At 50.0% G+C, this 14,061-nt stretch overlaps 1 protein-coding gene across 1 annotated transcript in view; it reads left to right on the top strand.

Annotated features, from left to right (window-relative positions):
- LOC144162248 (uncharacterized) overlaps positions 1-13,727 on the top strand; it is a 42,619-nt gene extending 28,892 nt beyond the window's left edge. Inside the window, exons 7-10 of the mRNA XM_077692708.1 lie at positions 1-41; positions 106-288; positions 407-644; positions 5,404-13,727. The exon at positions 1-41 is cut by the window's left edge and continues 69 nt beyond it. Of these exons, the coding sequence (XP_077548834.1) occupies positions 1-41; positions 106-288; positions 407-644; positions 5,404-5,632 (691 nt within the window). The 3' untranslated portion in view covers positions 5,633-13,727. The remainder of the gene's footprint in view (positions 42-105; positions 289-406; positions 645-5,403) is intronic.
- The last annotated feature ends 334 nt before the right edge of the window (positions 13,728-14,061 follow it).

Genomic DNA, 14,061 nt, shown 5'->3' with positions numbered 1-14,061 from the left:
CAAGAGCTGCCAGGGTCTCCTGCGAACAAAGCTGGAAGCAGGTGAGTGCTCGAGGCGCGCGGAGAAGTGGGAACGGTGGCACAATGGGCCTCCCCTAACGCGCAGGCGAAGGCACGGTTCCCGTGGACCTGACTACAGACTACCAGACCTGGGATGCCATCCTGCAAGGTGAACGACTGCGCACCATGTCCTGCAGCGATAAGATTGCTCGCTGGAACGTTCTCGGTCTGCAAGGGGCTCTGCTCAGCCACTTTCTGCAGCCCGTCTATCTGAGCTCCATCACCCTGGGTGAGTCCCTTTCTTCGCGTTGCCCCTTTGTTGCCCTTGAAGCAGAGCTCTGTCCTTGTGGAAGTGATCGTGTAGATGTCTGGCCTTGGATTGAGCCCGTCTTCTTGGGGGTTGGCAGGTAATCTGTATCACCACGGGCACCTGTCTCGGGCGGTGTGCTGCCGGTTGGAGGGTGAGCCCGGGCTGGACAGCCTGCTGCCCACACGGTACGCCCTCCGCCACCCGACGTTGGGTTGTGTGAGCGGCCACAACCCGCCCCGCGACACCGAGAAGACCAAGCCCTACTCCATCAACTGGTGTGTCGGTGACGAGCGCCCGGAGGTCACCAACAGCGGCACGGGGATGCGCCAGGACAGGTGGGCACTTTCCTTGTCTTCTTCTCCTTCCCCTCCCTATGGTTTATATGTGTGCGAAGCATGGCGAGCGAGGACAGTGCCAAAACTGATTGAAGAATTGGATTCCTGGTGGACTGCATGGATGCTTTCCATGCCCTCTTGGGCATGTTGCAACTGAGTGCTCCCGCCAACGACCCATGCCGTGGTAGCATGACTGGCAAGCTTCTTGCATGTGTTGCTGGCGAGCTGGCAGAACTGTTTAATACATGACAGGATGAAGAGCACAATGAGGTTACAGCAAACAGGGCTGGCACTAAGGTTCCAACTTCAGTATTAAGTACTCCGAGTGCTGTGACAGCAGGACAGCCGAAGATGAGGCAATTACTGTAGTAATGCTTTTAGAAATCACGGTGCAGACACAGAACTCTTTCAACGTCTTTATAATGCTTTCATAGAATCCCGGCTTGACTATTGCAGTGTTGTCTATGGGTCAGGGACTAGGACATCCCTGTTAATGCTGGACTCGGTGCTGCACCTCGAGCTTCGCCTTGCGTGTGGGGCTTTGCATACTAGCCCAGTGGAAAGCCTCTATGTACAATGTAACAAGTGGAGCCTAGAACCTCAGCAGAACTACATGGACCTTCTTTATGCCTTTAAAATATCATCAATGCCTAACCATCCATTTAAGTCAGTTTTTTATGATGCATCCATATCCCAGCTTCTTTTAAACCGCCCATATATTCCTTCTCTGTTCTCATACAGAGCTAGAGAGGAAGCATCGAAACTCTCAATCTCCTTTTTAGATACCATGAAAACGACTGTTACTACAGTCTACGCCCGTAACAACGGACCCTCTGAATCTGGAAAAAAACGTCCGCTGTAGCCGAAGTATGCAGTATCCGACGGGGGGGGGGGGGGGGGGGGGTATGAGCCCTAAAGTGGGTACTTTGATCGACATTGCATATGCATAGTACATACACTTTGGTCTTTCTACACGCCTGCAGCACCTCTGCACAGTGTTCGCGCGAGGGCGAAGAATCGCGTAAACACCGTTTCCAAAACTTAGCCCTGGCCCCGTATCCCATCAACTTCTTCTCTTTAAGCTGAGCAAACTTAACCTAGACGCGAGCATACTTAAATGGATTGAGTATTTCCTACATAACCGTACCCAATATGTCAGTGTCTATGGTTATCAATCCGACCTTCACCCAGTGACGTCCGGTGTGCCACAGGGGTCAGTTTTAGCCCCTCTCCTGTTTCTCATATATATTAATGATCTTCCTGAATCTGTTTCTTCTTCCACACGGCTGTTTGCTGATGATTGCATAATATATAGACAAATTACTAACCAATCCGATGTCTCTTGCCTTCAATCTGACCTTAACAACATATCTGCATGGTGTGACCGCTGGATGATGAAACTTAATACCAGTGCAAATCAATGAGAATTTCACGGAAGACTAATCCTCATGACCCCGCTTATTTTCTGAATGACTTGCCTTTATTCCCCGTCAAGAGTTACAAATACCTTGGTGTCTACATTGCTAATGACCTCACCTGGCACACTCGCATTCAGCACATAACCAACAATGCCAACTGGATGCTTGGTTTTATTCGTCGAAACTTTTCTCTCACCCCTGCCGCACTAAAACTGTTGCTTTATAAAACGCTGGTGCGGTCAAAAGTAGAATACGCATCATCAGTTTGGGATACACCAACTAACACACTCATTTCCACTCTCGAATCACTCCAGAATCGCGCAGCATGACTTATACTTTCAAATTATTCTCGTTTTGCTAGTGTCACGCAAATGAAATCTTCATTACATCTTTCAGATCTTTCATCCCGTGGACAACTATCTCGTTTATCACTCCTCCATAAAATTTTTTATACCAATGCAATCCTAAAAGAAAGTCTTTTCACTCGTCCCAGCTACCTATCATCTCGCATAGACCACGATTTGAAAGTTGGCATACCCCAATGCAGGACTAACCTTTTTTATGATTCTTTTGTACCCAGAACCAGCAGGGACTGGAACCACCTTCTGGCCTCTGTTGTCTCAATCACAGATCATTCCACTTTCAAAAACTCACTTGTCTGTATAACTTGAGATTGTTTGCTATTTTCATCCATTTCTTGATGGTTGCTTGATTATTAATTTTGTACTTTGTACCCTGTCCTCTCTGTAACGCCTGAATGGCCCTGAGAGTATGTAAATAAATAAATAAATAAATGAAAACACCGCACATTAGCATTCTGCGTTCTACCCTGTAGCAGTCTCTAATAGGGGAGAACCTCACAGCAAAAGAGCTAATCGCACTAAGGGGACAGCTTGCATTCGCCCTCATGTGTGCATTGGCTATTTGGCAGTGGTGAAATTAAGGGGGGACGTGGCTTTCAAAATCAACTTTTTTATTTCTGTGTGGATTTTGATGAAAATTGGCACAGCAACTGGAAATGCTTCCGTGATAATGATAACTTTTTTATGTATTAAATTTTCTTTCTGTTCCGCTTGTACCGAGCTTGAGCGGCTTATAAAACATGATAGAAAACTTGTTCGAAGTGCTTTGCATTCCCAAATGAATGGACGAGGTCGTGACAGTTTTAGAATTTTTTTTTTTACAACACAATGTTTTTTAGTTTTCATTTTTTTAGAGGTTAATGTGCAATAGGCATGTTGACTGTGAACAATTATTTGAATAAAAAAATCACAAAAACAAATCTGGAAAACCAAGAGTGTCACGACCTGAACTGTTCATCAAGGAATGTAATGCAAGAAACGGAATCAAAATAGACCCAGCGGTCACAAAGAAATCCCTGGTACAAGCGACACAGGTGGCAAAAAAAACTGTTTTGAGAAAACGGCTTCCGAAGTTGCAACATAGGTTTCACTTATCAAAAGTCGTCACGGTTGTAGCCTTTCATGTCCTTTTGAACATGGGGCTTCTGGAAGGCCTTGCCTTGAAATTGGAGTGCCTTTTACAGCCTTTCTCTTTCCAGAAAACATCATTTTCAGCTCCTCTGTGAAGAGTACACACCCCACTTTGCAGACCAAACGAAGGGGAGATGGGTTTCAATGGGCTTTCAATGCAAAGTAGGTTAGTTGGTTGGCTGTATCGCACTGGACAACCTCCTTTCGCAGTGTTGTCACCATGGCAACAAGTTAAGCATGTTTTTACTTAAATTTTAACATCTTTGGCTTTTTTTTGTTTTATCTTGCCTGGCACAGCAACTTAGTACTCATACGTGCAGGTGTTCATTGCCAAAAGTTTGCATACCACAAGGATGAAAATGAGCTACTTTGAAGCTTGGTAGAGTATTCTGCATAACTCCCAACTTCAATGCAAGAGCATATTTTCTTACTACTTTTGACATTCAAGGCATCCAATATTTCTCGCAGCAAAGCCAGTATGCCCTAAGCAATGGTATCAATTTCACTAAAAAATCACTGTTAAATGCTGCGACAGTAACGTACATTTTTAATGCAGAGAACATATTTTTATTCCTATATTACTAACTCAAACCTGTTTGCATGAAAATTACAAGTGCACGGGAAACGTTGCGCAAGAAAGGCGATATGGCTCGCGCGCATCGCAGCGCACGCTTACCGCGACATATCGAACTTTGATTATACCTTATATGGCTGGTCAGGTCGCTTTTAAGATTAAATCTAACGTCGCAGGCATTAATTACAACTACTGGCGTTCAATCGTAACCGGTTGCCCAGTCATGTGCTGCTCCAAATGCGCGTCGGCTATGCCGTGCGCGCCGCAGCGTTTGACGCGTCGACCGTTTCTTTCTCAAGGCTAGCGAGCCCACAGTCAAAACACAGCAATAACTAAGCGTGTAAACATCGCAAACCCGACTAAAAGTTCACTTCACGAACCGCTATCGCAAGCGCGCACACCGCGTCACCCTCCGGGGTCTGGCGACGGTAGAGTCACGCGCACCACGAAGCGTTCGATGACCTCCTCCTTTCGAGCCACACAACTTCCTGTAATCTGGCTCGTTATCTCCGGCATTCCCACCGCGATAATGTCCGTGTTGAATACCATAGATTGAACAGAAACTCGGCCGAGCAAAGCGGCGAAAATGAACTCGAACCGCTCGCTACGCAGCTCAGGCGGCCGCCATCTTGCGTTGCGCCCGTGACATCCAATCAGGAGGGTCGTTGTTCTGTGCCCCGACCGGTGGACCAGTAGCGCTTCAGCATCTATTTCTAGCTTCGTTTGTGCGTCGTTTCTTTTCTGCTGTTTGTGCGTTTGTGAATGAACGAAGATAAAAGAGACGAGCGGAACCGGAAAGACAATCGCTCAGCCAATCTAACGATATCAAAATGGCCGCGCCCGATGGCACCGTTGCGGAGATACAGCGCTCCGAAAATTGCCGTTTTTTCGCCCTTTTGCGCTGATAGTTTGTCACCGCGCCTGACAAAAGAATTTTTTTATGCCACTTTGCGACGCTTTTCAGCCTAAAAACTTTGCAGATGCATAGAATAGGAAACATAGAAGCCGAATATGCGGGTTTCAAAAAAACGATGTTTTGGTCATTTTTCCGAAGTTGAAAGCCGCGTCCCCCCTTAACAATGAAATGGGAGAGGCCAAGGACCGAGCTTTCAAACGATGCCACAACGTCCACAATCAGTGGCAGGAAAAGTGAGATATCGGGTTGGGAACATCATTATGTTTTCGAGGTTTCGGGTACTCGTCAACCACCCATGCTGACCGATTGAGTGTTGGTTGGCGGTGTCTCACCCCGGTGTCTGCTTCCCCCGCTGCAGGAGCGGCACCAACCTGGAGTCGCGAGTGTCCAAGGCGTCGCTCTTCGCCCTCTTCAAGGACACGTGCGAGCTGCTGGGGCGTGAAGACCTCCTGCGCAAGACGTACGGCGAGACCAAGGACGCCGCGCTGGGCTACCAGGGCGCCAAGAAGGTGCTCTTCGAACGCTTCCTCAAGCTCGACCGCGGCCGCTGGGTCCGCAAGCCGCCCGAGGAAGAGATGTTCCACTAGGAGGACCACGCCACTCCCGCCGCCCCTTCCCTCCTCTTCCCCCACGCAGCATCCTTCCCTTCCGACGGAACGTAGGGCGCATCATCTGGTTACCATCCTCCACGTCTTCTGCCGTCTCGCTGCGAAGACTGTGGGCGTCTCTCTCATCTCTCGGCGCCGTTCATTTTTCTCCCGCTCACCTTGCAGCCCCACTCTCCCTTTGTCCAGCTTGCTTTTGTCCCTGCCACTCAAACGTAGGCGGCCGTTCCTTTCTTAACCCACATACAAAATCTTCGCTTCGCATTACGGGAAATTGAGCCGATCCAAAGCGTATGTGCAAGCGGTTACACATCATGGTTGCATGTAGTTTGGACAGCTCAGGTTGCAGGTTGTTACCCTTGTGTGGGGAAGCCCACCAGTCTGTTCCTCCGCTTGAGAAATTGGCGGGGACTGCCCAAAGTTACGTTTCAGCAACTGGTGTTTTAATTAATACGGCCTATTTTCAAAGCTGTTCAGTTAGAACACAGTCTGCCGGGAAAGACGGGCTCCCCGAATCGAACTTTGTTGGCAGGCTTAGACCACTTATCCTGTGCCGGGCATGTTGGCACGACCCTGCCACTCCCACCCTTTGCGGAAATGCTTCTGCAACTTTCTTCCCGGGGGCAGACTCCGCCGAGAACTCACCCATAAGTTTCAGGCAGTTCAAAGGACAAAGTTGAGCAAAGGCTACACAACGCTGATCACCGTGCTCTGTCGCGGCTTCTGTTCGTCCGATTTCCGGTGGTCGATGGCTCTCCTCCTTTCTACGTGTGGTGTACAAGACCTGCAGGCGACGAAGCGGAAAGGATATTTCCAGGATGCAAGGTCGCGAGTACAAAAATGGAACGAAGGAAGGGCCCTTTACAAGTCCGGCCTGATGCCACCTTGTCAGAGAGGGCCTTTTGGCCGCGTTACGGCCGTTGTTGGATTTGGGTGAGCCATAGGAACAGTAGCTTCATCCCTCCCAAGGCTTTATTACTAGCGTAACTGCCTGCATACCTTGTAGCGCCCGCCAAGCCGGATGCTCGTCACAGCGGCAAAAGTAGGCTTAGCTCACTTCGTATCGAGCCTGGGTGCGGGTTGATTACTCTTTCATTATCGGATCAGGGATGTCCGGGCTGCAACACGCATGAGTCGCCATGAGTTGTTTTGTCCCTTCTTGCTTTGGGGCACCTTTAATTTTTTTTATTGTGGCTTCCAGTAGCCAAACGCTGCATCGACAATTTTCTGCAGAGAAATCGATGCAAGAGTCATGATTTTACAGCTACTCTTGGCTGCGGCCTTCTGTTCACCCGGGGACCTTTTCTACTGTTTTAGCCCGCAAAACAGCCCAGTTTTAAATGGCAAGAATTGTGCCCTCTTCTGTGCGGCCGACGATTTAACTGTCATCCTGACACAAATCAGATCCAAGGCAATAGCTTTAGTTGCAAACGCTGCTGCAAATTAATTGCTCGAGTCCCTATTTACCTCCCCCGTCCTCGCAGTTCATCGTCAAGTGGCTGCAACAGACAAAGTGAAACCTTCTGTTCGTATTTTTCTTTTTTTTTTCCATCCTCTCGCATATTTTGTACATATCCCCCCACACTGAAATTCTTGCGCAGCTATCTCATCTCAAAACCCCCACGTTTTGTTCCTCGCATAGTCATCCAATCTTGTGTGCCGCAGTGTTTAACTTCTGTCATCATCACCGTTATTTGAACTGCGAGCGATTCACCGTTGTTCCTGTCCAAATGCACTCCCCCCCCCCCCCCTGCCCGTCACATTTGCGCGCCATACTTTGTGCTGTGGCGAGACTGGTGTTTTGTGTTTGACCCCTGGACAGAGCTCGTCCAGTCTTATCATCTCGTCTAATTTGCTCCGGGTGTGTGCCCCTGCCCGTCTCGTTTTAATATTCAGCGGCTCCGAGGTTACGTGGAATGTCATGATTGTACATAACACGGCCGTAGCCCGGTGCCGGGTCCTGTTTTTAGTTAATCGCGCCCGCTTCACCACTATTTCGGGGCAAGGGCAAGCCCTGGCACCCCCCCCCCCCCCCCCCCTTGTATTGTCTACTTGTGTTTTTTATCACTATTATATTATTTCGAATGCGTTCAAGTTGTGCCCGCACTCAGTTTGGGCAGCCTGCAAGCCCTGGGCCAACTGCCGCCACCCTCACCTGATCCCCCTGTCCTGTACTTGCCTCTGTTTTCATCACGTGTCATGTGACGGTGCTGCTTTCGATTTTTGCCCTGAGATCACCGCGAGTAAGAGGGGGTGCAGTGCAAAGATTCTGCGAAATTTGTGTCCATCGCGGTGGCGTGCACTGAAGTGCGCGTAGCGACGAACTGATTTTTATTGTGTGTTGTGTTGCCCTGTACATTTTGTTTTGCGATCGTGGAAGACTGACAGCTGAGTCGGGCGAGCCGACAGAACTTTTCTCCGTGTGTCAGCTTGTGGCAGGTTTGTTTTTTAGCGTAGCGGCATCTCAGGTCTCTGCCCAAGGCTGCCTATTGTAGAACCCTTCCTCTTCCTAGCGTTTCTCGCCTAGTTTGTCCCACTGACGATTTTGTGCTCCGGTCAACCATGACACACCAAACAGGACGTGCCAAAAAACAGTTGGAGGGGAAAAAAAACAGAGCGGGTGAGTGGGTGTTTCTTCCTGAGAGGGAGGAGCACTTGAGCCGTGCCATCTTTTCCCGACCACGGGCTATGGCGCGACGACGAATAAAATAAGGCGACCGCGAGTCGCATCTGTGCGGTGTCAATCACTGCATGCTCCGAGAGAGCGAGGCAGAGACGGAGGCGGGTGGCCGCCGGAGCAGCAGCGTTGTTTTTGCCGGGGAAATTTGGCGGAAGACGGTGCCACCAGCTTCCACTTGCGCGAAACGGCGGCACACCGCCGGGCCGCAGCGGGGAGACAAAGGGCGCACGATCCCGCACTGCGGCGGCGCGTTCACTGCGACAACGGCTGCCACCACAGCCTTCCCTTCTTTGCCGCGTCCAGCGGGATGCGAGATTGACGAGGGTCCGGCAGCTGACCAATGGCCGACCAACGGCCGTAGACCGGCCGGGTTTGTCAAGGGTACGAGCGAATCGTACGAGCACAGCACGCACGTTGGGTGGCGTTCTGCGCCCCACCTGCACACGTCGTTGCATGCACCCCGTGCACACATAAGTGGCTGGACAGCGGGGATTGGCCGCGGCCTAGTCGCCAGGCGGAACGCAGCAGACAGTCTGAGCGGACATACTTAACGGCGCAGCGCAGCCTCCGAGTTGGCAGCCATCTCTGCTGGAAGGCTCGAGCTTCTCTGTTCTCGCGCTGCCCCGTCTTCTGTGTCGTGTGCACGTGATGTCTGTGAACGCAGCTCGTGTGCGCGCCGAGGCAGGCACACACGCACGCTCTATTTAACCTGCTCGTTAGTTGCATGTGTAGCTTGAGGGCCCCCCCACCGCCCCGGGGGGGAGGGGCCCCCCTTTGTAGGCATAATAATGCACCGAAATACGCTTGTAACCCCTTCGATCACCCCCTGCCCCTTGTTTAGGCGGCCGTTTCTCACGCACGGAAGTTGGGCCTCGATCGCTTCCCCGAGCATGCGCGGCCCTTTTGTCTTCACAGCAAAGCCTGCCTACTGAGCGCGGCTGTCACGCTTCGTGCATGTGTGCGCTTCTGCGAGTTCTGCGCCAAGCTGGCTGCGTGCAGCAACCAGGCTGGGGCCACAAACAGCGGGGCGGTCGATTCCGCCGCTTTGCAGTTTCTTGAAGTTTGGCCCGGCTGCATCGAGCCACGGTGCCCGCTAGCTTGGGGGCCTTCTTTCTACCTCTCCTGCGCCCACACCCCTCCTCTTCGACACTCTGTCGAACTATCTATCTTTCTCGGTAGTCTCATGGTTTTCATTGTAGCTTGTGCTGTAATCCATTCTCGTGAGTGTTAGTGCTCGAACCTAAGCCGACCTAGGGCCAACGTCCGCGACCCCGACGTAGTTGCGGATGCTGGCGGTAGATCGTCGCGTCGTTGTAACCTAGCGAAAGCGCGACTTAGGAAACAAGGTTCACCGTCTTCTTCTCGTCTCGTCAGTGTGCTTTTGTGCGTCTTACTGCGCGTGTAAACTCTTGCTCGGAAGAGAAGAAAAAAAATACGAAAAAAGGGAGACAAAACCACTGGAAGCGTAAAACGAAGAACTTGGTTTCGGCATCGTCGTCTAAACGTTTGGTTGGTGTTTGTTTTTCCTTGGTTTTTTTTTTTTTTTTTTTTTTTTTCCTTCCGGCGTCCGCGTCGTTGCGCTGTCGAGCGTGTTGGTTTTTTCCCGTCGTAACGCCTGTATGCGCCGTTCGTTCCTTTCGTTCGTTTTACGCTCTCTCTCTGTGCAGCCGTCTGCTTTCTAGGCTGAATCGTGGGAGGCCGGGAGGCGGGTCCGCACGGCAAAGGGGTGTCGGGCAACCGCGGCAGTCGCTGGCGCTCGTTCTCTCGTTGCCAGCAGCGGACTTGGCCTGTCAAAAAACACGAAGAGGCGTGAAGCAGCGCACACGCACACTCATCGCACATGCGCGCCGCACGGACGTTGCGGTCCCGCCTTGTGTGTGCCAAGAGTGAGCGAAAGAACGGAGTCACACCTTCCCCGGCTTCGAGAGGCCAGCGGCAATGCAAAACGAGCGCCCCGGTCGTCGCGCTCCAATTTTTTCCACCGCAGTGGCTAAACAGTATCAACAGGTTAAAGGTACACCAAGATGGGTATCATTCAAGTTGAGAACAAAACATGCAGAGGTAAAGCAGGAGGTCTTTTAGCGAATCCCCTACGGAAGGAGTCGGCAACTTTTTGAGGCGATGGCCAAGTTGCATAAAGCCGACATGGGGAGGGGTCGGAGAGGATATGGGAGGAGGGGTTTGCAGGCATGTGCATGTTGGCTTCACCGCATCAATACATGCAGCAGACATGCTAGGGAAGGGGTGGGAAGTGCAGCTGTGGAAGTTTGGAGCGTGCACCGCGTGGACTGCCGGTCTGGCCAACCCCGAAGGCCGAGGTCCCGCATCCGGACCGTTCTCCCAGCCTCCCCGTTGGCAAATCTCTCCAGCAGGAGTCGTGTAGGCGTGGTCGGAACCAAACTCTTTGCTCTTTTTTCTCTCTCTCTCACGAGACACCGGCATATGCAGTGAACACATTCCGCAGTGGGCTGGCGCCGCTGCACGCACCGTCGTCGCCCGGTCCGGCGTTCCTTGTTTTCGAGTCCTTCGCAACGCCCTGTTCCAAGAGCTCAGTGGTGGGAGGGTGGGCTCGTGCTGCTGTGCTGCCACCACTCCTTCCACCGCGGCACTCTTGGGCACGCGCTCCGAGATCCGGGCCCCACGGTGCAAAAATAAACTGGCAAAAATAGAAGGAAGAAAAAAAAAGGATGCAGGCGATGTAAGATGCTGTGAAGTTTCCTCCTCTTCTCCCATTGTCACGTATCCGTCACCTTCTATACCTTCCCATCACGCCTAGTTTTGTTCTCAGTCGAGCGTTCTTTTGAGAACGGCTCGTATAAATCCTCCTTGGTTCTTCCGCGACCCTTCCGTTCCTCTGGATTAATGTTCTTGCGAATCGAATTCAGTTGGTGGTCGAGAACCGATTGTTCCGTCACGCCTTTGGTGGTCCTCCCCGGAGCCTGTGAGCAGTGCACACTACTTCCAAGCTTGTTGACACCGTCGTAACCCAGTGGGGTGGGGCGTTCCGGGAAAGAACATTCCATTTCCGATCACATCGCCGGCACGCACGTGCCAGACTTCCCGCTCGTTTCGTCCTCCCCCTGTGGGCAGCCACAGTGTCTTCAATTTCTCTCGTTCCTCCCTTCACTGGTCTTCCTTCTTCTTATCACTAACGTCCCGCGTCTTTGCGTTATCGCTTCTGTAGATGGCACTTCTGTTTCGAAACGTCCGTCCCGCCAAGCTATCTGCGACCCCTCCTTTACGTTCGGGGGGGTCAGTCTCTGTATATATACATATATATATGTACATAGCCATATGTATATATATGTATATATGCGAGCAGATGGGGAAAAGGGGTGGAGTTTTGATCTCTCCCTGTGTTTTCCTTTTTTTTTTTTTTTCGTTAATATTTGTTGACCTGTCGTGTCCGTTCATTCCTCGTGTGTCAAGTAAGATATTCCTTGAGCATCCATTTCCCGTTTTGATAGCAGAAATTGTGACAGCCGTCCCACTCGCATCACCTTTGTGTTTTTCTTTGTTTTTCTCTCCCCCTTCCAGTAGCTCTGTGATCCGTCAGGCTGACGGTTTTTGATGGGACGTTTCTTGGGACTGGTGTCGTTGGCACATTCGCATCGAAGATCTTACTCACCTGTGCCAGCAAGGGGCGGAAAATGCGTTTGTTCCCACGGGTAAGGCATGTGACCAGCCAGCATGTAATAATTCTCGGCTTTCGCTCTTGTCTCGAGTCTTCATTGCAGCCGGATGGGTTGAGGGCACTGCGTTTTGTAGTACCTAAAATCAATGCATCTACCATCACGAAGACTGCGGCCCGTACGGGGCTTCAAAGTGCTTTTTTGTTCCTATTTCTTACCGCAAAAGCAGTTTTTACAGTGACAACCCCCCGATTTAAAGACTGACTGTGACTATGGCTACGATGCGACTACCTGCACATGTGATCAAAGTGAAATTGAGCTTGCGAGCAAAAGTTGCTGTTGGGGACGTCACTGTCGCTTTGCGGTCAGTTACAAGGTGAATTGCGTGACTGCACCGGTCACATGCCTTGTCCGCTACCGTTGCCCTAGCAAGTCGTGTTCAGTCACTTTTTCCCGTGCACCCAATCTCAGAGTTCCCCCCGTTCACAACATTGGTTCGCAGATGACACTGGGATTACGACTGCTGCGAAAGCCTGACAAATGGCTGTGTTTTGTTTGTTTTTTACAACATTGTGAGCCGCCCTGTACTGAGGTCTTTCCAAGGCATGGCTGTCTTGTTGCCAGGGGTTCTTACGAATATAGGCTCAATTTTTTGTGAAGCTGCATCGTTGCAAGTGTGTGCAGTGGTTGTAACGTTGAAGTAAGCTGTGCGGGAAAGCCCCCTTGATCCGGAGTTCACGAAACGGCACTCTTGGTCGGGGGCGGCGAAAGCCATCTTTCACGGCCACGAATTGAACTCTTGCGCGAAGGCATTTGATGTCGTTGTTTGGGTCAAAACTCAGCGATGCAGCTAGTTTTTGTTTTTAATCTGAACAAACGAGCAGCTGTACTGTACCACGGACATTTCTTGTTAAAGTTTCAGACGACTTTGCAGATGGTTCGGAAAGCCGGTACCCTGTTGTCAATACCTCATGAATTTTTTTCTCTCTATTTTTACAAATGCGCACGTTTTTTTTTTTTTTCGTCAAATGCTTGCTTGTTCAATGAGTGCTAATTGGGGCAGGGAAAGGAAACGAACACAAAAAGTTGACTCTAAGTCTCATGTGTCATTGTCCTCCAAAACCTTCACAGCATTTTTCATGACCTGCACATTTTTCCAACTGTGATCTTGACTTTTTTTTTTTTTTTTTCACTTTTAACAGTGTCTCTGTGTTTTGTATGCGTGTGTGTTGCTAGGTTCATGATTTCTTCTTTCTTTAAAAAAACAAGTACGAAAGAGACGACAGGTTTGAAAAGGATTTTCCTTGTATCTTGTTGGGCTGGTCTCCACTGGCCCAACGCAATGCTAGTCATCCAAAAACAGGACTTGGCTAAGACATGGAAAAAAAATTGTTCAGGAAGAGTCATCTTCGTTGGTAGCGTCATGAAGGGAAAAAAAACTGCCTCTGTTTGCTTTCTTTTTTTATATTTTTTGTAGACCATCTTTGTTTTTGTACTATGTGTTTCTTCGTTTTTTTACCAAAAAAAAAAAGAAATCTCTCTCTCATCGCATGTTTCTTTGTTATGATCAGGTTTCTCAAACCTGCAGGTTGCAAAAAAAAAGAGCAAAAGTGGATAAAGTGAAAAACGGAACAATTGAAAGCAACATGTTTGCGAACGGTGTACTAGGCTTAAGGTGAAACAAAAAAATACAAAAAAAACATCCATAGTGTTGTGATATGTAAACTGAATATCCAAATAAAGGTCACAAATGCAGTCCATGGTCCTTTCTCGGTGCATTATTTGCTGTGCAGATTGTTTGCCTACCAGTTTACTTTTAATTAGAAGCTGTGGCCTACAGCCTTAAGGATAGTATTTGTACGTCTTTCTTATGAGGGCGTCCAACTTGTTAGTCTCTTAAGGATTCAGATTGACGATGGGATTCCCGTAAGTGATACAGCTGGTGGTTGATTGATTGATTGTAGGGTTTAACGCGCCAACGCAACGCAGGCGATGAGGCGCGCCGTAGTGGAGGGCTCCGGATTAATTTTGACCACCTGGGGATCTTTATCGTGCGCTGAAATCTCGTACACACGGGCGTTTTTGCTTTTCGCCTCCAT

Source organism: Haemaphysalis longicornis, unplaced genomic scaffold (genome assembly GCF_048455015.1).
Source record: "Haemaphysalis longicornis isolate Haplotype H1 unplaced genomic scaffold, Haemaphysalis longicornis Haplotype H1 scaffold_12, whole genome shotgun sequence".
NCBI lineage: Eukaryota > Metazoa > Arthropoda > Arachnida > Ixodida > Ixodidae > Haemaphysalis > Haemaphysalis longicornis.
The sequence above is the reverse complement of the archived record's forward strand: the minus strand, read 5'-3'. Positions and strand labels throughout refer to the sequence as shown.